The 26,662-nt window shown below is 47.7% G+C and overlaps 1 protein-coding gene across 3 annotated transcripts in view; it reads left to right on the forward strand.

The window, feature by feature from the left end:
• Positions 1-5,914: 5,914 nt before the first annotated feature.
• Positions 5,915-26,662, forward strand: part of CD276 (CD276 molecule) — a 40,733-nt gene continuing 19,985 nt past the window's right edge. The window contains exon 1 of one of the 3 annotated variants that reach the window (XM_081147837.1): positions 5,915-6,162. Coding sequence is in view for 2 of the 3 variants with exons in the window: in XM_081147835.1 (XP_081003961.1) it covers positions 6,671-6,737 (67 nt within the window). In the remaining variant the exon portion in view is untranslated. Of the gene's footprint in view, positions 6,163-6,396; positions 6,738-26,662 lie in introns of those variants that run through there. The other 2 variants (XM_081147835.1, XM_081147836.1) reach the window with 2 other exon arrangements.

The following is a 26,662-nucleotide window of genomic DNA, read 5'->3' on the forward strand; positions in this document are numbered from 1 at the left end:
AGGAAGAGGCCCATAACAGCTGACCCACTTCTCCAGGCCACATGGCTACTACTTGGCAGGCTGGGATTTCCTTGTTTCTAGCTTATTGTACTGTCTGCATCCCACTCCTGCTGGCCAGGGTTAAGGCATTCACTCCAGAGTTCAAGTTTTCAAGTTCAAGTTTTCTCAACACGGGGGTTGGGGGTGGAGGGTAGGAGAGTGGGAATGGGGAGCCTGGAGGAGAATGAGCCGGGATTTCTCCCCTGAGGGAGCTCTCAAAATACCTGGGGAGATATTAGGACAAGCAGAGAACAATGGGCAGCACATGCTGGAATAGACCAGGGTTGAAGTTGGCACTTACGTCAGAAGACTGGAGGGATGGAAGTGGACTTGTCTAGTTTCAGAGGACTACCTCTGATAGACTCCATTTCCCTGAAGTGAGAGGAACTGGATTGTGTGAATATTTACAGAGGGGTGAAAGGTGATGGAGAAGGATTGAGTTTTGACAGCAGTGCTGACCGCAACAGGATAAAGGGCTGACTGGGGAATCTCCAGGGTGAGGGAAGAAACTTGGTGGCTGGGGTCACTCCTCAGAGGTGGCCATACACTTTCCTGAATGGATAAAGTCATTGCTGCTGCTAAAGTCCCCGTTTGGAAACCCAAGGATTTCCTTGGAAAGTCCGGTAGTCGAGATTTCTTTAGAAGTTATGTTTTTGATGATTTCATCATGGGAGGTGAGGAAAGAAGTGCCAAATATGTTATTGTGCTGAAAGTCCTGCTTTAAGAAAACAAATGCAAGATTGTATTCATTAGCAACTGCTAGCCCCCAAAGTTGAAAAAGCAGTTAAGCCAATAAGAATAACACCTCAGATCTGAGGTAGTAACATTGGGTGAAGTGGGTCAGTAGGTAGGGAGCCCCATTTCTGGTGGCAAAAGCAGGGTGGAGGTATACTGTAAGACTGAGCCTTGGTCACTTACTGAGGACGCTGCAGTGTACACAGCCTGTCGATCTTGGACCAAGCTTTTCCCCAGGAGCAGTGACCTGAGTGGAGACCTAGCAGCAGTCAAGACATGGTCCAAGAGGAGCTACTTCCATCACACACTCTATTTTTCCAGAAGACAGGGACAGTAGGCTGAGAGAAGCCAGGGAGGGAAAGGGGTATAAGAATGGTAGTCAGAGATCCCGCCTCAGAAATTAGGCATTGACATGAAGAACTCACCCCACTGGGAGGACTGAATATACTGTTCTCACCATTGGGCAGTTAAGCCTTCCTTGTGTCCCATAGTCCTTGTAGGACTATGGTCAGATGTCCTGAAGATACCTGGGCAGTGTCTCAAGCCCAACTAAAATCAAATGACCATAACAGAACCTGTGAGTAGAAACAGCAATATTAGTACTAAAGATTTAGCATCTGGATTGAGTTTAGGATTTCTGGATTTCAAGTGGTTTATCCACTGCTGACTTCTGATGCTGGACTGCTTGTTCTGCCTGCCAGGGACACTCGCCCCTATTCTTCTTGCTGGAACTGTTAAGTCTGTTCTGCGCACTCTTCTCTGAGCCTGTCTTAGACCAGGGCTAGGGTGAAGCAAGCATCTATGGCACAACATTGAAGGAGGCTCTCACTCTCAGTTATTAGCAAGTGCTAATACCTCAATTATTTGCATGTGATTAGAATTCATTAGACAAAACAACCTCCCATTATATGCACAATTTCCCCTGGCACTATGGGGCTGCTTTTATTTTGTTTTCTTTTTAACTGTCCCAACAGTCTTGTTTGGAGGGCCACCCTGATCCTCCAGCAGCAGGACACAGACTCAAAGATGGATTCCTGGTGTTGGGAGTGCTGTAAGCCTCAGCTATGGTGAAGGAAGAGGAAAGGGAGGTGGGGGCTGAATGGTTCCACCAGGGACAGGGGAGGAGGGCAGACAATGAGGGTGACCAAGGAAGAAGAGGGGATAGCGGGTCGGACAGAGGCAGCCAGTCACACAAGTCCTGTTGGGAGATATGTGTTGGGGAGGGCGTGAGGTGTTTCCCAGTGAGCCTCCTTGGAGGCTCCTCCCTTTTTTCAGGCTGCTCCTGTTACATTGCCAGCCAGATGCTTCCAGCTGGACCTACTTGGATCTAGACACCTGAAATCTACTCCAACACTCAAGCACTGAGAATAAGGAACCTGCAGTGGTCACTATACACCATATTCAACCCTACACTGGATCTGGTCATTTGGAGAAAATGTGGTTGCCTTAGACAGTATGGGCTGGATGGACGGCTCCAGATGGCAGCCTGGTGATCCCTACATGAGTGGGCAGGGTAGGAGTGGCCTTTGCCAAGATGTCAAGGACTTGAGGCCTGAAAATGCAAACACCTCAACAGGTAATGTACAGGAACCAGCCTGAGTGGAGGGAGGCCAATTCCAAGATAATTGGTGTCACAGGAATCCTTGAAAAAAGCCCAACTAGGGCCTTAAACTCCCACCACTGCCAAGAGTAAATTTTTTTTCTTATGGAAATGAATAGATTGTTTTTTGTTAATCCTCACTCGAGGATATTTTTTCCATTGATTATTAGAGTGGAAGGGAGGGGTGGGGGAGAGAGATAGAAACATCGATGTGAGAGAGAAACATTGATGTGAGAGAGACACATCGTGCCCCGAATATGCCCCAAGAGAATGAACCTGCAACCCAGGTATATGCCCTTGACTGGGAATCAAACCCACGACCCTTTGGTTTACAGGCTGATGCTCTACCACTGAGCAACACTGGCTAGAGAGAAACAAATAGATTTTGAGTGTCATTCCTAAGCCAGGCATGCCAATATCTGTGAGCTCCTTTCTGAAAGATGGGCTGCTTAGCTGCTCCAAAGAGCTGACATGATTTCAAAGCCCCACTCTAAAACTGGGCTCTGGAGTCTAGTTTGCTTGATTGAAGTGTATTCAATCAATGAGGGGGCACTTGTCCTTTGATATGTGAGAGGAGGCGAAAGGAAGTTGAATCTCACCATGAACTCAAACTTTCTATCCTGGGGAAAGTAATAAGAGGGTCAGGCCCCTACACTGCCCCCATTCCTTTGCCAGAGGAAGGCAAAAGGCAAAGACACATGCCAGCTAAGCCTGCTCCTTTTAAATTATTATTATTATTATTATTCTTACCTGAAGATATGTTCATTGAGTTGAGGGGGGAGGGAAAGAGAGAAAGAAACATCAATTCAAGAGAGAAATATTGATTGGTTGCCTTCCATACCCATAAACACCCTGACCAGGGATCGAACCTGCAACCTTTTGGTACACTGGACGACACTCCAACTGAGCCACCTGGCAAGGGCAGGCTGCTCCTTTTTTTAAAAGTAATTTGTGTTAAAATGTACATAAAAATTTACTATCTTAATCATTTTAAGTGCACAGTTCAGTAGTGCTAAGTACATTCACATTGTTGTGCAACCAATTTCCAGAACTCTTTTCATCTCGCAAAACTGACCCTCTGAACTCATTAAACAATTCTGCATTCCCTCCTCCCCCAGCCCCTGGCAGCCACCATTCTACCTTCTGTCTCTATGAGTCTGACTACTCTAGATACCTCATATAAGTGGAACCCTACAGTATTTGTCTTTTTATGACTTTCACTTAACATAATGTCTTCAAAGTTCATTCATGTTGTAGTAGCATGTGTCAGAATTTCCGTCCTTTTTGAGGCTGAGTAATATTCTGTTGTATGAATATACCATCACCCACTCATCCATTGATGGACACTTGGGTTGCTCCCATTTTTTGGCTATTGTGAATAATACTGATATGGACATGAGTGTACAATATATCTTTGAGACCCTGTTTTCAGTTCTTTCAGGTACAATACCAAGAAGTGGGACAGTTGAATACTATGGTAATTTTATTTTTAATTTTTTGAGGAATTGTCCTGCTGTTTTCCATAATGTAAGCCTGCCCCTTGAACGAGCTTTCCCCAAAGCCCCAATTAGTGAGCTTCACTACCATCTCATGGGCCACATTGGGTCATGTGACCACCTCTGGCTGCAAGGGAGTCTGAGAAAGGATGTATTTTCAACTGAGCATAGAACAAACATTTTCTGAACTGAGGCAATTCCTGTGTGCTGTGACAGTCACTCTGTTTGTGTCATGCCTTCCCTCTCAGACTGCAGTCCTCTGGGACAGAACCTGTGTCACCACAGCAGGTATCTGAGTTTTAGCTAAGTCTGTCCTGCCGACATACTGTCTATCTGCTGCCCCAGGTGTTTGCCCTTTTTGGGGGATCAGCACCCTCTCAAGCCACTGCTTCCAGGAATGAGAGCCAATACTCATCTCCTTACCTCTTGACCTGTTCTCTTGAACAATTTTATCATAATTGTTTTTTTACTTTTATCAGAAGATAAAAGTCACTCAACTGCCCTGTGCTGTTCCTTCACTGCCCATTACAGCTGAGTCATGCCTTCCCTGTCAGACTGTAGTCCTCTGGGACAGAACCTGTGTCACCAAAGCAAGGCACAAAGCACAGAACTGACTTTTGGACAGGGAAGAAAAGTTAATTCCTCTAGATTAGTTCAAGGGTTCTGGCTCTCTCTGCCCAGGGATGCCTCTCCCTGGATGCTTCTCCACATATTGTGGGGCCGAGTGGGGGGCTACTCGTTCTGAGACCTTAGAGGCCAGGCCTAGGCTGCACAGGGCCTGACAGGGAAGGGGGAGCAGTGAGGATTGGTGGGGAGGCTGATGACCTCCAGGGACGCTGGACCAGATGGCCTGGCCTTGATGCCCCATTCCCTCCTCCCATCCCTAGGAGCATCCAGCCAGACACAGCCACCATCAAACTTATACTTCAAAATACATGTGCACATAGGCTCAAACGGAGTTGCTCACGTGTTTACAAATACACATGCCCATGCACTACGACCACACACACACACACACACACACACACCAGAGTTAAATTTGAATTCACTAAATTCAAGGGGGCAAATCCTGGTTCCTCCACTTACTAGTTGGATATACTCAAGCAAGTTACTTAATCTCTTTGTGTCTTAATTTCCTTATTGGTAAAGATGAGGATAATAATAGCATTTACCTTACTGAGTTGTTGTGAAGATGAAATGAGATAAAGTGGTACAGAGCTGTAAAAGAGTGGCTGACATCCAGAAGTGCACTCGTTCATGCATATTTCCTAAGCCCTTCAGGGATACATCTACTACCACTTGGTGGTAGGCCTGGCAAAAGCACAGGATTAGAGCCTCAGTTTTCTCATCTGTAAAACAGGGATAATATTACCTACCTGGTGGGCTGCTGTGAGAATCCAAAGAGGCCCAGCATGGAAAGACCCTGGCCCACAGAAGCCTGTTATATTAGAACTACTGTCTGTAATTGTCCAAGAAAAGGTCACAGAACAGGTGCTGGGAGGATGAGCCAAGGCAGAGTCTGGCCCCCATTTTTTCCCAGGCTGGAGCTGGGAATTTTAATGACAAAGCCCAAGGCCCTGGGGGTCAGAGCTGCTCGCTCTGTTGGATCCAGCCTGGTCTGGCCATAGCCTGGTGTGCGTCTGGGGGCAGGGCTGGCCAGGGAGCCGTGGGTGGAAGGAAAAGAGGAAAACCAGCTCGGTGGAAATTACCCTGCGGTTGGCTCAGGCGCCCACGAGGCTGTATTTATAGAGCAGTTTTTATTTCCTCACAGCCGAGTTAACCCTTTCCAGGCCGCGGTACCAACCCGGTGCCGGGGGGCGGGAAACACGCCTGGGGTCAGACAGCGCGACCGGAGTTCCCGCTGGGCCGCCAGCAACCTGCTGGGGAGCGTGGGGGGCGGCGGGCGGTCGGGGACTGGCCACCTGTCCCCCTCGCAGAAAATAAACTTCGGGTTCTGGGAGCATGCGAACGGGGTGAGGGAGGGGCAGAGGTTAGACCCGCGCCCCCGTCCCAGGGCGCCGGGCCTCCCTGCTCGGTCGGACTGGGTCCAGGCGCGGGGTGCAGACCCGGTGCGCTGCCCCGGGCCGCTCGGGCCTGGCCGCACCACCGCGGCGGGGCCAATCGGGTCTCTGGGCGCACTCGCCGCCTTTCCGGGCCCGCCGCTTCCTCCAGCCGCCCCGCCCCTCGGGCTCCCTGGCCGCCCAGACCCCCGGCGGGTTCCGGCCTTCTGGCGACGGCGGCGGCGACTCGGCAGTGGCTCCGGGTCCGGATCCCGGGAGTGGGCGCGGCGCGGTGAGTGCTCGCGTGGCGCGGCCGCAGGCGGCCTTTGTCTGCGGCGGACGCCAGCTGCGGGGCCGCGAGAGCCCGCAGGGGAGGCGCCCCGCTCGGCCTTCTCCGTCCCGGGCCGGCCTCCGCGCCTTGAGCCGGGGGAACCTGAGCGCACCCCGACGCAGGGGGCCGCGGCAGCTGGGGGTGGCCGGAACCCAACCCCCGCCTCCAGCCTGGCCTCCCCCTCCCTCTGGTCCAGGGGGCCGGGGCGCCGCGTGACCTGCCCTCACCCGGACGCGGCTGGGGGAGGCTGGGGGGTGGCTCCGACTGCGGAGGTCCGGGTGTGCCAGGGCCGCCGGCAGGTCTGTCGCTGTGCTGGTGACTCGGAGAAGCTTCACCGGCCTGCTGGAGCTGCGGGCTTGGCAGTCCCCGCGCCCTGTTGCAGAACCTCCTGACCACGAATTCTGAGGAGGAGGAGCTGCCTGGGAGGGAAGGGCGAGTGCTTAGGGTCCACTCTGCTTGAGCTGGAAGGATGGAGTGGATGACGGCAGAACTTCTACAGGCTGCAGTGGGCCTGAGGGGACAGATTCTGAGAACAGGTAGGTACAGCTGACCTGGGTGACCGGTGAATAGGTGTCGCTGGAGGGAAGGAGGCAGAAGGACGCCACAGAACAGGAAAGCACAGGGGTGGGGTGGCTTGGGCTGGGGAAGTCTCAGGGAGATGGTGAGTGAGGTTGGGTGGAGACAGAGGGGACCCGTGGAGGGAAGGTAGGATAGGGAGGGGGGTACTAAAGGGGAGGGGATTGAATCCCAGGTCCCAAGACCCTCACTTGCTGTTCATCCAGGGCATTGACAGGTTTGGGGGCCTAAGGCAGTGAACTGCAAGAAAAGTGGATTTATTTCAAAGGACAGCCTGCTCTAATGAGAAATGTGTGATGGGTGACTCAGATACGGGATCTGTCATTGAGAGAAAACGTCAAGCAAATAGTAAAGCAAAAAATTTGAGGGGCTGGGAGGGGTGTTTGATTTAATTGAGAAAAACTACCTTAAAATGGGATGTGGATAATTGTAAATGAATCTGGTTTTGTCATTTAGGTAAGGCCCCAAGTCCTTTTCTTACAGGCATCTTGAGCAGTTAGCTTCAGCTTTAGAAAGTAATGAAGCATCTGTCTTTAAGAGGGTTCTTTATTTAGTTCCACTCCTGGCTAATCCTCTCTGGCCTCCCAGAAATTCCTAGGAAATCTGATGCTGTGCCGCCCTCCTTATTGTTCGGGGGCCTGCGCCATAGGTCGGGTGCTTTTGGAGGCTGAGGGAAATTGAAGTCTAAACTTGAAATTGAAGTTTAAACATGTGGGATGGCTCAGGCTGATCTCAGTGGCAGGGAAGGGTGAAGAGCTGTGGGGCTGTAGAGTCTGAGTCGTGGTTTGTAGTTAAGCTTGTTGGGAATGGGACTATTTTGGGTGAGTACATTTCCCTGACATCTGAAGTTTCCAGGTTTAAGCACTGACACTTCTAACTGTTGAGCATGGAAGTCTTTCTCCCCTTATTATATACAGCACAATCTGACATCAAAACACTCATTTTTCTGCATCAGCACTGTGAGCATCAGGTTTTGCTAAGTGGTTATAAGGCAAGGGGACTCTTGGAGTGATATTTTCGCTTAGTGGCTTCAACGATGCTTTTGTTGGTCCCATGGCTGATCCTTGGAGTTCTTCTCCCTCTTCAATGACCTCATTGGTAGTTTCTCCTACCTGCCTGCTCTGAGCTTTCCAATTTACTTCAGGACCCTTGTGCTCCAAGAAATCAGACCATCCAGCTTGTTAGGGGTGAGCAGCCTGTGTCAGTGTAAGCCTGAGGATGAGAAGGGTGCCAGATTTGAGGACTGCTTTCCTTCCTGTCCCTGGTCCTCTTCAGCTCTGCCAGGCACCTGATGGGAGAAGGCACCTAGATGTCTGGGATGCTCAGATGCCTGACATCTGGATGCTTGAATGTTTGTGGAACGGACAGTTAGAGAAGTGTTGTCCCTTTTGTGGAGGCTATGTCCTTATACTGGTAGGGGTGACTTCTGAGTCTTCCTCTGGGAATTTCCCCATCCTTAAACTGTGGCCTTCTCCAGAGTCACATATCTTCATTCTTTGGAGCAGGGTTTGGGTTTCACAATGACCTGGACAATACTCTTTGGGGTCAGAAATGCAGTGGGATCATAGAGTCATGAGTTGGGACTCCACAGCACCCAGAGAGAGTCCTAGAAAGTGTAGCACAGGCATCTGGCTTGTTGCCGACTGGTTCTCAGACATGTGGGGTTTGGGCCGGGTGATGAAAAAGACCCAAGTCCAAGCAGCCTCCAAGTTTATGACTATATAGGGCCTGAGTATAGTCCTGAATCATGGGGTCATGTGAAGGAGAAGAAAGGCAGGCAGGATGATGTCATTGCCCATGGCTTATCCTCTGAGTGGGTGGCAACTTCTCATTGCTATCCTTTTCCCGTACCCCCAGGGCAGGTGTGACAGGGAGGTCCACCAACAAAAGAGGGAAGGCATAGCTTGGACCTAGGGGAGAGGGCACATATGATCCTTGAGAAATTTCCCTTGGTCTTGTTGGCTCAGAATGGAACAAAAACATCTGGAAGAGGGCTACATGTGCTGTTGCAACCCTCCCTCACTTGCCATCCCCAGTTCTGCCTCACCTGCCATATGAGGTTCCAGATAAGAGCATTGGGTTTTCAGGTTTTGGAGGTGGAGCTGTGCTGGATGCTCAATAAATATTGCGTTTAATCATCATAGCAGTCCTATGAGGTAGGGTATCATTGGCTCTACTGTATAGATGGCAAAACTGAGGCTCAGAAAGGGGAAGTCACATGCCCAAAGACACACAGCTGGCAAATGCTGGAGCTAGGATGCAGTCTGTCTCCAGGACTGGCTCTTTCTGGCACTCTGGAGGCAGGCATAGGCTTCACCCCTTGTTCTGTAGCCTGGCAAGATGTGCTAAGTGTCCCCACAGCAAGGCAGAGAGCACTCATCTGGGGAGCCAGGGAGAGGGCAGGCCTGATCTGGGTATCCCCAACTAGTCATCCTGGCAGCCCAGTTAGGGCCATTGCTGAGAGTGCTTGCTCTTCTGGAGGCCTGGTCCTCAGCATACCCATACTTCCAGGTGCCACTTCTATACCCTCTGGTTCTGACCAGTGCTCTGCCTCCTCCACACCCTTTATGCCTTTAGACATTTGGCCTTCCCAAGGCTTAGGGAGAGTATGTTGGAGGGAAACCTGCTAGGAGTGGGGGTGAGAAGCATTTTTTGTTGGGAACCTTGGAGCCTTGAAGGAGGGAGAGATACTACCTCTGGGAGGCAAGACTCCCAGGTCACCTTAAAGTCAGCATCGGATCTGAGGAACTGGAACTCCCCAGGGAGACACTGAAATGTGTGTTTGGGGGAGAGGCTCTGTGTAGGGGGACGTGGCAGCAGCAGGGGCAGTAGGGGCTGGAGCCCATGATATGTGGTGCTGTGACTTGTCTTCTGGAAGGAGAAAGGGGTAGAGGACTGCCAGGGGTGAGCCAGACACAGAGATGGAGCCAAATTGTGCATTCCCTGCTTTGGAGCTGGGGTGTTGGTGGGGTTCTAGGTGGAAAGGGGGTCATAGGAGGAATAATGGTCTCAGGGACCTGGATATATAGCTTAACAGAGGGGAGTATTGGCTGCAGAAAGTAGGGTGGGAGGGAAGGAGGAGGCTCAGTGCAGAGGGGCCCAGGAAGCCTTGTCCCCATGACCATGACAGTGATAACAATAATAGTAATAATTGTTACCACTGTTTGGGTGTTAGGTACTTTCCTAAGTCTTCTGTATATTGTCTTATTTTATTCTAATAGTAGCTGTGGGGTAAGGATTGTTACTTTGTTTTAGAGATATAGAATCAGGTCTCAAAGAGGTTAAGTCATTTATACCTGGTCATGTGTGTAGCAAGGCTTCTGAGTCAGAATTTGAACTCAGGCCTGCCTGTGTCTGAGCCCAGGCTGTACCCTGGGGCAGACAAGGCAGCCTGATGAGTCCATTTAACAGGTGAGGAATCAAGCCCTGGGGTCTCTTAAGAGCTCTCAGTTGCCTCTAATGGTGACTGATGACTCAGCCTGGGCCCTTGAGCAGCCTGCCCTCCTCTGGGCTCAGATTTTCATCTGTGCAGTGGGCATGGAGGTGGACACAACCAGGTGAACTCCAAGAGGCCTTCAAGCTCTGAGGACTGGGGGAGCTGGCTACACTCCTGAGGGGGAATCTCTGGAGAGCCTGCTGCTTAGGTAGACGGGTTGGTGGTGTTCTACTAGGATGAGCTTCTTTCAGGATAGAAACTTAAAGAATTTGGAAGCAGGGAGGCATTTAGACAGAACACATCTGGAGAAAGTGGGTTCTTCCTTGAGTGAAGTCTGGAAAGTCTTCTGGAAAGGATAGGATTTCCAGACACTTTAAGGTGCGTGCACCTAATAGGACTCAACACAGATTGAATGAATGGAGATGTGTGTGCTGCTGTTGCAGCCTGCCAGGAACCCTGCTCTGATTTGGTTTTGCAGTTCCTCATCTCTTTCCTTTCTTTCTCCATTCTCCTATTCCCATTCTTTCTTCTGGCTGGACCTCTTCTGAGCTCATTGTAATTTTACTTTTTTCAGGGTTCTGTACCTCCAGTGATGTGTGTGTATGTTTGTGTGTGTGTGCACATACGTGCACACCCATGTGTGCATATGGCCTCTGCAAACACTTCAAGTTCTGAGATGGTGTCACACTGCCTTTTCAAGTGATGTTGAGTCCTAGAAGATGCAAACTCATGTTGGGTGGCCCCCTAGCCAAGCGATTTTCAACCTTTTTCATCTCATGGCACACATAAACTAATTACTAAAATTCTGTAGCACACCAAAAAATATATTTTTTGCCAATCTCACAAAAAAAGGTATAATTTTGATTCATTCACACTGGACAGCTATTGTGTTGGTTGTCATTTTTTTATTTGACAATCTAAGGGAAAAGAGGTCAGTGTTCCTGACTAAATAGGTATTACATGTTTTAAAAATTCTTGCAGCACACTGGTTGAAAATCACTGTACTACCTAGAAGAGGGTATGAAAAGCAGACCAGCTGCTGCAGTAAAAGTCTCACCATGCTCTCAGACCCACAGAGATGGGCTGGGTTCTCTCTAGTTTTGCCGCCTCCCATTCTGATGCCGTGCCTTCAGTGTGGAGAGGGTGCTGTGGGGGGGATGGTGTGGCTTGAAAAGGCTAAGGGCTATTCTCTGTCCTAATCTCCTTTCTTCCTACAGCCACGAGGGAAGCAGGCAGAAGATGCCAAGAAACTTTGGCGTGGCTCTGCTGGGCTGGCCCTGATGGCATACTGCTGTCCTGACTCACGCAGAAATCACTTTGAAAGGAAGAATTTATTTCTTTTCTTGCGTGGGATCGCGGGGCTTGGAGCAGTGCCCAGTGACTGAGATTATCAGAAAAAGGGACACACATTCATTAATTCATTCACTGAACAATGCACTGGGCACTTATTATTGCCAAGCCTTTGCTAGAATTAAGGATACAATAGTAAATAAAGCAGATGTGTTTCTTGCTTAGGGAAGTTCCAATATGACAAGAAGAAAACAAACTGGGCAATAACAGGGACTACCTTCGAGTGGTGGACCTCTGACCCAGGTTTTCTGCCAAGGTGGAATGTCAGGATAAAGAGGTGTTACCCATTTATCTAGGAATAAGGAACTGGAAGGCCCACTGTGGGGGGTGGCCAGTCTGGGGAGGTGGGTGGCGCCAAGCCAGATAGTGCCATGGAGGAGCTGGGATCTTATCCCAAGTAAGAGGAACAGCCTTGGGATGAAATATTGAAATATTAAAAGTGATGACGATGCAATTTGTGTTTTCATAGCAGTTATTCTGGCTGCTGTGTAGAGTATAGATTGTAGATTGGGGTATAGAACTGGGTGGGGGACAAGAGAGAAAGTGGGGAGACTGGTGAACAGCTTTTGTGGTTATGCAGGCAAGAGTTGATGGTGACTTGGCCGGGCAGAGAGAAGCAGAAGTGGAAGAGAGAGAGTAAAGATATATTGGGCCAGCAAACTTTTTCTGCAGAGGGCCAGAAAGTAAATATTTGAGGCATTGCTACTACTTTTTCTGCTGTTGTAGTGCATAAGCAGCCACAGACAGCATGCAAATGAATGAAGTGTGGCTGTTTGCCAATGAAACTTTATTTACGGACACTGAAATTTGAATTTCATATAATTTCCTTGTATCACAAAAAAATCTTTTTTTGATTTCCCCCAATCATTTAAAAGGTAAAACCCTTCTTAACTGGTGAGCTGAACAAAAACAGGTGGTGACTTGGCTTTGGTACTCAAGCTGCTGTAGTTTGCAGACCCCTGATATATATTTTGGGGTGCTTTTTCTTGGTGATGAACTGTAGAGGTGAGAGAAACTCAGGTTTCTGGCTTCAACAGAGGATGGAGAGTAGTGTCTTTACCAAGTGTAAAAGGATGGGGAGGAACAGGTTTGGGGGAGAAATCAAGAGTTTGAAGAGGGACATTCAAAGAGGGAGATGCCTGTAAGTCTCTGGAACAGACATTAGGAAGCAGTTGGGTTTAAATTTGGAGCTCAGCTGAAAGGTGTAGACTGAAGAAGTAAATTTGGGAGTTGCGAGTATATAAATGATATTTAAAGCCTTGGGAGTGGATAAAATCATCTAGGGAAAAAATACTAGAGAGTTGAAAAATAAAATAATAAAAAAAGAATAGAGAGTTGAAGAGAGAGCCTAGAAGATGCTAGGAAGTGCTGGAGAAGGAAGGGCCTGCAATGAAATACAGGTGATAGATGGAGAGAGACTGGGTGACTAGATCTGAGACCATAGGACATTTTGTTAACACAGAAATGAAGTCATAGAAATATAGTTTGTTCATTCAACAACATGTCATGGACTTAATTCCATGCCTTCTTTTGAAAAGCTGTATGCTGTTCCATTATCTAGATTGGCCGTAGTTAATGTATCACTTCCCCATTGTTTCCCACTTTTGCTGCTATCTGGGTATCTTCACAGTGATGCTAAAGCAGCTTCTAAAACTACGGCCATGGGCCAGATCTTTTGCTGCTTGTTTTTGTATAGCCACAGATAAGAATGGTTTTTACATTTCTAATGGTTGGAAAAAAATCATGTGATTCATGAAAATTATATGCAGTTGAAATCTGAGTGTCCATAAAGTTCTGTTGAAACAGAGCTCTCTCATCCTTTTATACATTATGTACGACTGCTCTCCTGCTACAGTAGGTAGTTGTGACAGACACTGGATGTCCTACAAAGCCTAAAATATTTTCTCTCTGGATCTTTGCTGACCCCTGCCTGACTCGATCCTACATCCAGGACCAGTAGTAGGTCCACACATGGGTGGAGTGGAGCGTTTTGAGCAGCTCCAGGAGGGTACAATCTTGAAAAAAATTCTTTAATTCCTCAAATTCCACCATCAACTCATTCTTATTTTGAATAAACTGTTGCCCTTTTATACATCTTCCTTTAAAATTTAAACCTCCTCAACAAAGTTAACATTACATATTAATCAGTTAATCAAGGTTGAACTTACCTATAGCAATCATGTTACTCCTTTACTTCAAACTCTTTCTTCCTCATCATTTTCAGAGTCCAAATTAAACTTCCTGCTCTAGTCCCAGACTTCCTTTTAGCTTCTCCCCGTCCTGTGATCAGTACCTTACAATTCACGTCAGCCCATTCTGAATTGCTTGCAATTCCTCCAACTTGCCATGCTGCTTCCTATCTCAGTGTCCTTGCATGGGTTTCTCCCTCTGCCTGGAATGGCCTTTCCCAACCTGACCACCTATGTAGCTTCGGGTCAATTTCAGTGCTCAGCTTTGGGATTACCAAGTGTCTAATGTGCCTCCAAGTGGCTATCACTGCATCTTAAGTAGCACAGTATACTGGGCTGCAGTGATGCATGTGCATGCCCACCTTCCCTACTGGAATGCAGGCTCCTTAAGGACAGACACACATTTCTCTATTCCCAGGGTCTGCCTAACAGGCACTCAGTGAATAGTTAAATAAATTACTGAATACATAAACAAATGTATATTCAAGTTGTAGGTAATAGAACTTAGCTCAAACTGGCTTAAGAAAAAAAAAAAAGAACCTGGACAATGTAGGTGTGCAGCTTGAGGCAGGCATAGGAGCTTAAATGATGTTTTCAGGGCTCCCTCTAGCTTTCCTCTCTGCCCCTGTTTATTTGTTTGGGTGAATTTTTTATATTGTTGGTAGGTGATAGAGTCATTGCTAACTGCCCCAGAGCATATCTCCTTCTTAGCAACCTCAGCAAGAAAGAGTCTTTTCTGTTGACTCACAGCCACCCTGGGATGTCTCTGATTGGGTGTGGCTTGGCTCACTGGCCCATTCTTAGGCCAATCACTGTGTATGGGCGTGGCAGAGGTTCTCAGTGAGTCAAGTCTGGTCACATGCTGAAACCTGAGGCTGGGGGTCAGCCCCACCAGCATCAGATGGACTGGGTTCCCTGCAGGAAAGTGGCCCTGTTATCAGAAGGAGCCAATCTAGAACCAGAGAGAGGCTGTGCAGCAGAATAAGAGTATCAAGACTACCCACTGACTTTTGATTAGGCAGATAACTCCTGGTGGTGTGTGTGTGTGTGTGTGTGTGTGTGTGAGGAGGGTTGAGGGAGTGGAAGGATTGGGCAGAAAAGACAAAAAGAGAACTCATGGATATGGACAACAGTGTGGTGATTGCAGGGGTGGAGGTGGAGGTGGAAGAGGGCACAGAGGGGATAAAAGGTGATGGAAATATTAAATTATATTAAAAACAAGAACAACAACAACAAAAAAGACTAATGATTGAAGACAGAAGATTTGTTCAGCATGTTTTGCTTCTTTGTGAGGGAAAGAAGGACCAGAAGCTTCTCCCAGGTGAAGAAGGGACTCCCAGGTGGGGATATGATAATCTGCTTTAAATGGGTTTGTCTTCTGGCCATGGGGATCGCCTGTCTTGGTGCTGAGTGAACTTGGAAATAAGATCTCTGAGGATCTGTCAGGGATATCTCAGGACAGTTTGGGATAGACAGTGGAGGGAGAGAAGTATAGGTGTAGATTTTAGCGTTTCACAGTTTTCCACTGTTTCCAGGATCAATTCAGTGTCCTTAACTGACCCCTCACTGACCAGCCTCACCTGCTGATATCCTCCCCTAGGAGTCTCTATCGTCCTGTGGTTGTTCCCTCCTCCACACCCTTGCTTATGTTGCCCCTCTGTTAGATAGCGAACCATCTCTCCTCCTCTGTGAGGCCCTTCCTAATCCTCCCCACTCCTCCAGCAGATTGCTTGACCCTCTATTCTCACAATACCTGATATAAACCTGCATCAAAGTACTTGTCATATTCTATTTTAATTATAGATTTTCCCCCAAACCCTTTTTCTATTTTTATTATAAAAGTGGTACTTGTCCTGGCTGGTGTGGCTCAGTTGGTTGAGTGTTTTCCTGTGCACCAAAATATTGCAGGTTCCATTCCCAGTCAGGGCACATGCACGGTTGCAAGTTCAGTCCCTTGTCTTGGGGTGTGTGCAGGAGGCAACTGATCAATGTTTCCCTCTCACATTGATGTTTTTCTCTCCCTCTCTTTTCCTCTCTCTCTCTAAAATCAATAAAAACATTTTAAAAAGCGGTATTTCAAATATGCCATTTAGCAGCCCTGTAACCTTGAGAAAATTACAAATCTATGCTTGAATTTCCTCACCTGTGAAATGGGATAATAATAGTGCCTAGAATTGTTGGGAGGCTTAAAGGAGTTAATATGTGCAAGAGTATGTAGAACAGAACCTGGTTCATAGCAGGCATTCAACACTTGACTTTTATTATTATTATTTGTTGCAAACAAAATAATGTACACTGGAACCTCGGTTCTTGAACTTAATTTGTTCTAAAAGGGTGATCCAGAAGCAATTTGTTCAAAAACCTAATCATTTTTCCCATTAGAAATAATGTAAATTGAATTAATCCGTTCCAGACCCCCAAGTGATTCCTCGTTTTAACCTTTCTTATATACAGTACATGTCTAGTGTACTGTTTATAAATATACACTTTAAAAACAAAAACGAGAAGATGGCGGCGTAGGTAACAGCTGTACCTGCCGCCTCCCTCAACCACATTAAAATTACAACTAAAATATAGAACAGCCGTTACTCAGAACCTCCTGAAATCTGGCTGAACAGAGGCCCTTCAACCAGGGAACTAAAGAAGCATCCAGATGGGTAGGAGGGGCGGAGATGCGGGCAGATCAGGGCTGAATTTCAGAGATGCAGCTGCAGGCCCACACCCGGTGCTGCGGGTTAAACCCCGGAGGGGTATCTCAGGGATGGAGGTTTCCTGGAGGAGTGAGGGGTCCCAGCCCCACAGCAGGCCCCCAGCCCAGGGCTCCAGGGCCGGGAAGAGAAGTCCTCACAACTTCGAGCTGTGAAAACCAGTGGGGACTGTCCCTGAGGGTCTCGGAGGCTGCAGGAGCCCCAGCAGCTCCTCTTAAAGGGCCCGTGCATAGAGTCACTGGGACGTGCTCCCTCTGAGCCCCAGTGACCAGCAGCTTGAAAGGAACCTGGGACATTCAGGAAGGAACTAACCTGCCTAAAATTGGGGTGAGAGGTGGAGGGGCAGCTTTCTCCCAGGTAGAAGAGCTGGCAGAGGCCATTGCTCCTTTGGCGAGCCCTTCCCGCACAGAGCCGGCAGGCAGACACCATATTTGAGTCTCCAGCACCTGACTCACGCCTTTGGCCCCGCCCTGGTGATTCCCGGAGGCCCCGCCCCTCCCCACCTGCAGGCTCATCCAGGCCATTTCCAGTGGCTTTTCTGTGCAAGTGGCCTCTTGAGCCTCATGCTTAGGACTTTCCTAAAGTCTCTCAAACAAGCAGCAGCGGGCCCCATACGGCCTGATAAGTGGCCCCAGGCCTGGCACTAGTAGCAGCCTGCATTGGCTCATAGCTTGGCCTCTCCTGGACACCTCCAAGCCCAGCACAAGTAGCAGCCAACTACGGTTTGCTGTGTAGCTCATGCTGGGTGGCCCTGGGCAAGGCACTGGCAGAGGCTGACTTTGCACCTCCCGGGAGGCCCCAGAGACAGTGCACCTTGTGGTCAGAATCGACCACGCTGGATTACAACCCTACCACAGCCACAAGTGACACACTCAAGGGGTGCACTTGGTGAACACCAGAGCTCCACTGAAGTAAATCCTGCTCCATAGGGGTGTCTACAGCACAGCAGCTCTTTGGATGTAGTTGCAGCTGGTCCTCACAGCCAATTGGCGTGGGGGTCAGTTCCTCCCAGTGACACCAACAGCAACCAAGGCTCAACTACAACAGGACAGTGCACACAGCCCACACAGGGGAGCACCTAGAAGGCCCATCTCAGGTGACTGGGGAGGCTGAGCCACTGGGCCCTACAGGACATCTACTACACAAAACCACTCTACAAATTCCAGGATACATAGCAGCTCTACCTAATACATAGAAACAAACATCTGGGAGCAGCCAAAATGTGGAGGCAAAGAAACATGTCACAAAGGAAAGAACAGAAGAAATCTGTAGTAAATAAACTAAATGAAATAGATCCAAGCAAGCTAACAGATACAGAGTTCAGAATTTTGTTTATAAGGATGCTCAAGCATATTAGTAAGAGTATTACGAAAACAACTGAGAAAATCGATGACATAATAAAGTACCAATTTGAAATGAAGGCTACACAAACTGAAATGAAGAATAATTTACAAGGAATCAACAGCAGAGTAGAGTAGAGAACGCTGAGAATCAAGTCAGCAATTTGGAACATGAGGAAACAAAAAACACCCAACCAGAAGAGCAAAAGGAAAAAAGAATCCAGAAATATGAAGACAGTGTAAGGAGCCTCTGGGACAACTTCAAGAGGCCCAACATTTGTATTATTGGGGTACCAGAAGGAGAAGAAAGAGTAAGAAATTAAAAACCTATTTGAAAAAATAATTACAGAAAATTTCCCCTACATGGGGAAAGAAATAGACTTACAAGTCCAGGAAGCACAGAGAGTCCCAAACAAGAGGAACCCAAAGAAGCCCACAGCAAGACACATCATAATTAAAATGCCAAAGGTTAAAGACAAAGAGAGAAGCTTAAAAGCAGCAAGAGAAAAACAGTTAGTTACCTACAAAGGAGCACACATATGACTGTCAGCTGATTTCTCATCAGAAGCTTTTCAGGCCAGAAGGGAGTGGCAAGAAATATTCAAAGTGATGAAAAACATGGAACTACAACCAAGATTGCTCTACCCAGCAAAGCTATCACTTAGAATTGAAGGTCAGATAAAGAGTTTCTCAGACAAGGAAAAGCTAAAGGAGTTCATCACCACCAGACCAGCACTACAGGAAATGTTGAAGGGTCTTCTTTAACAAGAAGCTGATGAACAAAAGAATCTGATGAACTAAATAGATCCAGAGACATTGACACATGCAACAGATGATCATATTTCAGAGGAAAGAGGGAAAGGGGGGTGGAGGGTGGGGAGAGATTAACCGAAGAAGTTATATGCTTATATGCATAACCCATGGACACAGTCAATTACTGGGGAAAGGCCTGGGGAGGGGGTGGGAGCGAGGTGGAGGGGGTCAATTGGGGGGAAAAAATGGGACACCTGTGATACTTTCAACAATAAAGATAAATTTAAAAAAAACAAAACAAAAAACAAAACAAAAACAACATGAAATTTAAATGAAAATTTAACAAAAAGGAAATAAAATGTACAGTAAAAAATGAAAATTTACATACATACTGGAATCACCTTTAATGTTGAGAGCATGGAGGTGTTTTCATGGAGGTGTCCTCTTCCATGAAAATGTAAGGTAGCTGTTCTCCTGGGTTCTTTCTCTCTTTTGTCTCTTTGCTCCGCTAGAACTTGCTTTGAGCTTGCTGGCCTCTGTCTCACTAAAGACCTATCCAGTTATGTTTGTTTTTGCGGACGTTTTAACACTTGCCTGAAGTGAAACACTGCTTTATTATTGAATAGGTTTATCTTATGGTTTGCTACTTCTTTGTCAGGGTGATATTTCTTAATCAAACTTTGCGTTTCGCCCCATTCCTAAGCATTTCCTTGATTAGTGAGGTAGGAGTATCCTCCCTTCTCTCCTCCTCCTCTGAAGGGAGGTCCTCAGCCGCCGTCTGTTGCTGCTCCCTCTGAAGGTGTGGAATTCCACCGTGGTCAGCTCAGTGCTGTGGTCCCCCTCCAACTCCTCCACCTCACCCTCCACCTCCACCTCCACATCCAGGGACTTGACCAGAGACACAGTATCCTCCACAGCAGACACTGGCTCGTCCTCAAAGCCCTCAAAGTCTCTTCCAGCAACAGACTCAGGCCACAGTTTCTTCCAGGCTGATTGCATAGTCCAGGAAGACACTTTCCCCCATGCTTTGTCTATCAGCCTCAAGCAAGTGAGAATATTAAAATGTTCCTTCCAGAACTCCCTGAGGGTTAAATTAATTTCAGAGGTCACCTCAAAACACCTCTGAAACAGTACCTTTGGGTAGAGTTTCTTAAAATTAGAAATGACCTGCTAGTCCGTGGGCTGGATGAGAAGCGTTGTGTTAGGTGGCAAGAACCTCACAGTGATGAAGCTGTTCTCCTCCACCAGCTCAGCCTCCAAGCCTGGAGGGTAGGCAGGAGCACTGCCCATTAGAAAAGTGCCCCGAGTGGCAATTGTTTTTCCCAGAGGTATTTCTTCACACTTGGGGCAAACACTTCATGAATCCACTCAATAAAAATGGCCTGTTTACCCAAGCTTTGCTGTTAGTCCTCCACATTGCATTCACCTTGTTTTTTATGACATTTTTCTTGACAACTCGCAGGTTTTCAGAATGGTAGGTGGGTAGAGGTTCAGTCTAAAGTCCCACTCGCATACCCACACAGCAGTAACTCAGCCTGTCCTCCATTGGCTTGTGTCCTGGCAGTGACTTCTCCTGTGTGGTGTAGGTCTTCTTTGGCATTTTCTTCCAGAAGAGGCCTGTCTCATCACAACTGAACACTTGTTGGTGAGCAAATCCCTAGGTCTCTACATATTCTTGAAATTCTGTCACGTAGTTACCAGTGGCTACTTTGTTAGAACTGGCAGCCTCTCCACGCCTCACTTTACTATGAATGCAACTTGTTTTCTTAAATTTATTGAACCACCCCCTTACTAGAATCACTTTCAGCACTCGTTCCAGGGATGTCTTTCAGGTCAGCATGCAGCATCTTCACTTTTTCACATATCATTGCCTCCAAAATGCTGTCACTGGCTAACTGCTTTTTGTTTATCCAAATCAACAACAGTTTCTCTACCTCTTCAATTGCCTGTGATTGTTGTTTCATGAACACTTTCACACCCTTAGCAGCATTATCCAGGACCTGATTGCATGGTCTGGGAAGACACTTCCCCCTATGCTTTGTACATCAGCCTCAAGCAAGTGAGGAAATTAAATATCCTCTTATGGCCTCTTTATGTTTTAAAATTGTGCTAATCTTCTATTTCGCCATGCTATACTCAGTAGCCAGATCAGACACCTCTATCATACTTTGCAATTATTTCTTTTTAAGCTCTATCATCATTCTCACAACATTCCTTTTCACTTCGCTGCTATCACTAATCTTCTTAGGACCCATGGTGACTTACTGTATGTATTTAATAATAATAAGCAGCAAAAAAAAAAAAAAAGCAAAAACATGACAGCATTCACAGCACAATTTCCTGACATGTTAACAATGTGGGGTTTAGAGGTAAACACTCGTATTCTTGCATTCTCTTCTTTGTCACCTGGGAAACACATAACTGATCATGCTGGTAGCAGATTGAAAGGGTTGTTGGGTCAAGAACTGAAGTTTTTTCCTACAACCGAGACATTTTTTCCATGAACAACTTGGTTGAGAACCGAATTGTTCGAGATGGGAGACATTTGAGAACTGAGGTTTGACTATAGTAACATGGGTAACTTATGAAACTTAATGACGAACCCAACCCAGCTGAAGACCAAGGTCATTTATGATCGTACGTTTGTATGTCTGTCTCTCCATCTCTGCTTGTAGCGCCTGGGAGCATGAATGGATAAATGAGTGCTGGGAGACTTGAGGTGGGCAAATAACCAGTTTTATGGGGAAGAAGGCAGGTTGTGGGAACAACACGTTGGTGATCTTGTCCTTAATCCCTGACAAAGTCCTGGAACAAATTATCAGTCTATTCTCTTCAAATGAACCTTTTTTCTGGATCTTCTCCATGTGACTGGTACCCTACCAAAAGCCAAGACGCATCCCATGACAGCCTTGGGGCTTAGATGGGCAGATTGGCAGCTGGGTGGTGGCACAAGTAGGAAGACTCACAAGCCCTAAATATTGGAGGACATTGATCCAGGGCAGACCCTAGTGCCCTGGGGTTTTCCCATTCCTGTTTTCTCCCTGAGGACCTTGATGGCACAAGAGACAAAGCAGGGAGAGGAAAGCAGCTGTTTTGGATGACGTTCATTCGATCTTTACTTTTCATCCACTAAAAAATTATTGAGCACCTTCTATATACCAATGACTGTCAAAACAGTACTTCAGAAGATCAAGGCATAGTTACAACACACTGTGACTATACTTAATGCCACTGAATTGTACATTTAAAATGGTTAAAATGGTAAACTTTATGTTATATTTTGCCACAGTTAAAAAAATGATCATGGCAGTTGGAATGATGGCCTCAGCTTAACTGGACGAAATGTACCAGTAACAACTGAAACCGCCTATAAAGCTCCACCTTTTCCCCGAATTGTTCAGAAGAGGATGGCAGAGAAGTATGCCGATGTAAGAAACACCCAAATCTGTAGAAAATTTTTAAGAGTTTATTTGAGCCAAACTGATGACAGTTGCCAGAAAGCAAAATCTCAATGGATTGAGAAAATGCTCTAGAGAATGGCAGTTTTGCAGCTTATTTTATGCATTAGAATCAAAGAAGTGGGGAGGGGCATGAAATCCACTGGTGGTAGATTAAGGGAGTGAGAGAAAGCAAGGCAGGGAAACCTCTGGGACTGGATAAAGAGTAAAGCTGAGACACGTACTTCTTCTACATCGGAGGGTACAGGGTAGCTAACATTTCCAGTGCAGAGACGGTCTGCAGGGAATGAGGTAACCGTGAGGGCCTCTGTGGTCTCCTGCCCTTGTTCCGTCAGGCTGTGCCCTGAGGGGTCTGGAAGAGGAGATCACTCTGACTTTTCAAAGGTATGTTATCTTAGATGCAAAAAGACCATACACAGGCTCACGGCAGGTAAAGATTGACCTTTATTAAGGAAGCTACAGGCCTAGGATGGGACTACCTGCCATGACCTGCTTTTAGTTAGGAATTTTTATGTTCAGACCATCCTATATAGTTACTTTAGGTCTCTGAGTTTGTAGGACCCACCATGCTGACCTCCTCCGAGCTTGTCAGTTTAGTATGTGGCTCTTTTGTCATCCACACGTGGATCAGCAGGAATACATGGAAACAACTATGGTCATTGGCCATAGCTTTGATAGTCTATTATTTTAGGTCATTTTGGTGAACAATATGGCATGCTGCCCATTGGTGACCTCATCAAGAGAGAGGAAGATTGAATTCTTGCAAAGTTGTTACAAGAGAGAGGGCAGACTTGTTCTGCGTGGTCCAAGGGGTCGAATGAGGACTGACATGGGCTGAGAGACAGATTTTGGCTCAATATAACAGAGCTTTCCACCAGTGGGAGCTGCCCAAAAGTTAGCACACTGACTTGGGAGGTAGTGGGTGTCTATCAGTGGAGGGGGAAAACAGAGGTTTTGGGGGTGGCCAGAGAGGTTCCCTGTTCTGATCCTGACCATTAACTTCCGCAGTTTCTCCAGAATTTGTTGGGGGACCTCTTCTCATTTTGTGATCTCCCTCAGTGATCCCAACTTTGGTTTTTGTTACCACCAATGCATGGATAGCTCTCTTGTCCCCCTCTGTTCTGAGCTCCATCTCTGTGTGTTCAGGAGTCCATCACACATTTTGGCATGGTGATCCACACTGTTCTGCCCCTATACATGCTCCATTTCCAGGCATCCTCATCTTATGTGTGTCCACATGTTTGTCCAAGCCTTCAGTACAACCTTGACTCTTTCAGCCCTTCCCTCCCAAACAAACAATGAAGCCCATCAAGTCTACCTTTGAAATTGAATCTGGGCCAGGCACCACTAAGTGACTCTGATGAGATAGTGTCCAGTTCTTATTTTGAAATATCTATTTTAGATGTGGTTTCTTTTGCTGCTCTGAGCAGTGGCAATTTTCATGGGGTGAGCAGAGTGGGGAGAGGAGGGAAAGTAAGGAAAGGATGGCTCCCTGAATTAGTTACTTCAGGTGCTGTAAGAAAGACCCAGAACAACAGTGACTTATGCTAGAATAGATGCTTATTTCTCTCCCATGTGATAGTCTGGGTAGTCCAGGGCTGATACTGCAGCCCCTCAGGGGCCTTCCATCTTGCTGCTTTGCAGTCCCTAGGGTGTTCCTTTGGCAGCATGGCCCCAGATGGCTCCCTATATCTGAGTTCCAGCCAGTGGGAAGGGGGAAAAGAGCAGGTATATGCTCTCTCTTTAAGGGCATGACCCAGAAGTTGGATACATCTGTTGTTCTCACCTCCTATTAGCTAGAAAGTGGTCATGTGACCACAGCCAGCTGCAAGGCAGGCTGGGATCTGTAGTCTAGCTGAGTGGCCATGTGCCTAACTAAAACTTCTACAGAAGAGATTAGGTGTAATAGCAAAGCTCGTCATTTCTGCACAGTGGTTTTGTACATTTCATTGTGAACTGCATGGCAGCTAATTGGCTAACCTTAGGGATATACGAGTACACTAAGGCTTAACACACTAACAAAGTTATAATAGCATCCAGCAAAGCTCTTTTATGGATGGGAACATAGGGCTCAGAGAGGGGAAGTCACCTGTGAAGACTGCACAGTAAAGTGTCAGAGCTAGAACTAGCACCTCAAACTTTCTACCTCTTCAAAGAGTTCAGTTGAGAGGCAAACAGGCAGTGCCAGGAGGACTGGGGCTGGGGAGGGGCCACCTTTCCCAGTCTGTCTACCTGAAGAATACTAATCATTTTTCAGGACTCAGGGTTATCATGTCTCTGAGGTGCCTCCAAGTGACCCTCACCGCACCTTAAGTAGTACCCTATGCTGAACTGCAGTGATTCATGCCCACCTTCCCTATTGGAATACAGGCTCCTAGATTTTAGTCATCTCTCTTTCCCCAGTACCTGCCTAATAGTTAAATGCATTACTGAATATATGAATGAATGTATATTTGAGGACTCCTTCAATTGCAGGTAATAAAAACTTAACTTAAACTGGATTAAGAAAAAAAAAGACTGGCTGAAGTATCCCGGCAGTCTAGGTGAGCAGCTTGCCTCAGGCTTAACTGCTGTTTTTAGAAGTCCTGCTTCTGTACTATGCTGGTTAGCAGACATTGACACTGGCTATATGGCTTGACCCTTCTTACCTTCTTTGTGGGAAGTGTTGCCCAAGCAGCCCCTGCAAGGGCTGAGAGGAGGCTGGAGAATATGGGCCGCTGCTGGTGGCCATGGTTGTGTCAAGGAGTCCCTCTTAGGCACCCCCAAGTCCAGGGCATCTTGGTATAGAGCCCAGTCTCAGCCCTTGTTGTTTTTGGTTTGGGTTTTATGGGGGTCACATCTTGGGTCATTTCTCGGGTGCTTCCCTGTGGCTCCACCTCTGTTGCAGGTTGGATGTGCCTGGTGTACTCTCAGGCTAAATGTGGCCTGGGTCCTAACTCCTGCTTCTTTCTTAAAGCCCAGGCACTCTGGTCTCTCCTGGCAGAACTCCTTGGAGTTCCCACATTCAGCCAGGACTGGGATGGGGAGGGGGAAGGGAGAGGAGGGAGGAATGACTGGCTGGTGACTCACTGGGAGAGTAGCACATACTGACTACAGGGCAGGTCCCGCCTGGGGGTTGAGGCGCTCATCTGTCCCCAAGGGCAGTGATTGTCTTTCTGTTCTCTGTCAGGCTCCCCATCTCCCAGCTTTGTTTTTCCTTTCTGCCCTCTGCTCTTGGGTGCCCAGCTGTTGTGGTGGAGCCACTGGTGCTGTGGGATTCTCAGGTCTCCTCAGTTCTGTGCTGTCAGTCTTCTTCCCAGGGTGAGCCACAAAGGTGGGAACTTTCCTGGGTTCAGAGTTTAGGAAAGGAGTCAAAGGGAGCAAACCCAACACCCACCCCTGGAACCCCCCATTCTTCCACTGGAGGGAAGGACAGCTCAGCCCTTGGGGAGCCCTGAGAGGTCTGATCAGGAGAAAGGTGCTCCCTGATCCCCCACATTCACAGAAGTGGCAGGCATTCCCAAGAGACCCTGGAGAGTAAAACCCCAGTGGCAGGAATTAACTTGATGTATAGAGATGACAGTTATTAAGAAAGGTCTTGAGTGTTGGGCAGGGGACTGTGGGTTAACTTCAGTAGTAAATGGGGAGCCATGGGAGCCTCTTGAGCAGGGGGAAGGACATGAGCAGGTCCTAAGCACTGTAGAGAATGGGGTTATTGTTGGGGACAGAGCGGAGATAGCAGGGCCAGTGAGGAGGGTGGCAGGAGAGTCAGGGTGGGAGATTGTAGGCAAGAGGAGCAGGGAGAGAGTGAGGGAAGGGTCCAGGAAGAACAGACAGGCCTTGGTTTGTCTGAGGGTGAAAGTGATGAAGGGAGACTTGGAATCTGGGAGCTTCTTAATCCTTAGTGGGGCAGGCAGGCATGGCAGGCTGCTAGCTTTTCCTGTGGGCTGTGGTGGCTCTTGTAGGCAGGATGTGATGCTTGCCAAGAATGCTTTTATGAATGGAGTGGGAGGCTGCTGACTCAGCAGGTGGCTTTGGGTCACCAGGTTTGGACCGGAAGCCTCTAGGAAGGAAGTGGCTGCTCAGGGCTTCCCCACTGCAGACAGCTGGGAGGGGGGGCTGGCAGGAGGTACTGGGTTAAACTGAGGGACTCCCTCAGCCCAGCTTCTGGGTATGTGGGGGTTGGCTGGGATTAGAAGGGTTGAAGCCAGCTGCCTGTGACTGGAACTGATGCTAATGGCTGTAGGGTTTTGCTCTGTGGAAGGGCAGGAAGGTGTGGCTGGGAACCCAAATACTTCTCAGCTGTGCTAACTGGCAAATTACATCACATTAATATGTCACTTCACTTATCTGGGCTTTAATTTTGTTTCTTTTACAAAATGGGATCAAGTAGTTCAGCCTGCCTCCCCTTGGGGGCTGTGAGAACGTGAAATTGGTTATAGATGTGCTTATCAGTGTTGGATAGTATAGATTGACACTGGCTATGTGGCTTGGCAGGGACAATCAGGCAGCAGCTGTGGGACACAGATACAAGGTTTGAGCAGCTTGCCCAAGTAAGATACCTCGGGTACAGCCAGGCTTGGAAGCAGCTGGACCCGGGAGGTCTGGGCCCCCTGCTGAGGTCTGACCTGAGACCACACACCTGCGTCTCACTTAGTCCTGCCTCCAGCCA

The sequence above is a fragment of the Miniopterus schreibersii genome (assembly GCF_964146895.1).
Source record: "Miniopterus schreibersii genome assembly, chromosome: 1".
Lineage (NCBI taxonomy): Eukaryota > Metazoa > Chordata > Mammalia > Chiroptera > Miniopteridae > Miniopterus > Miniopterus schreibersii.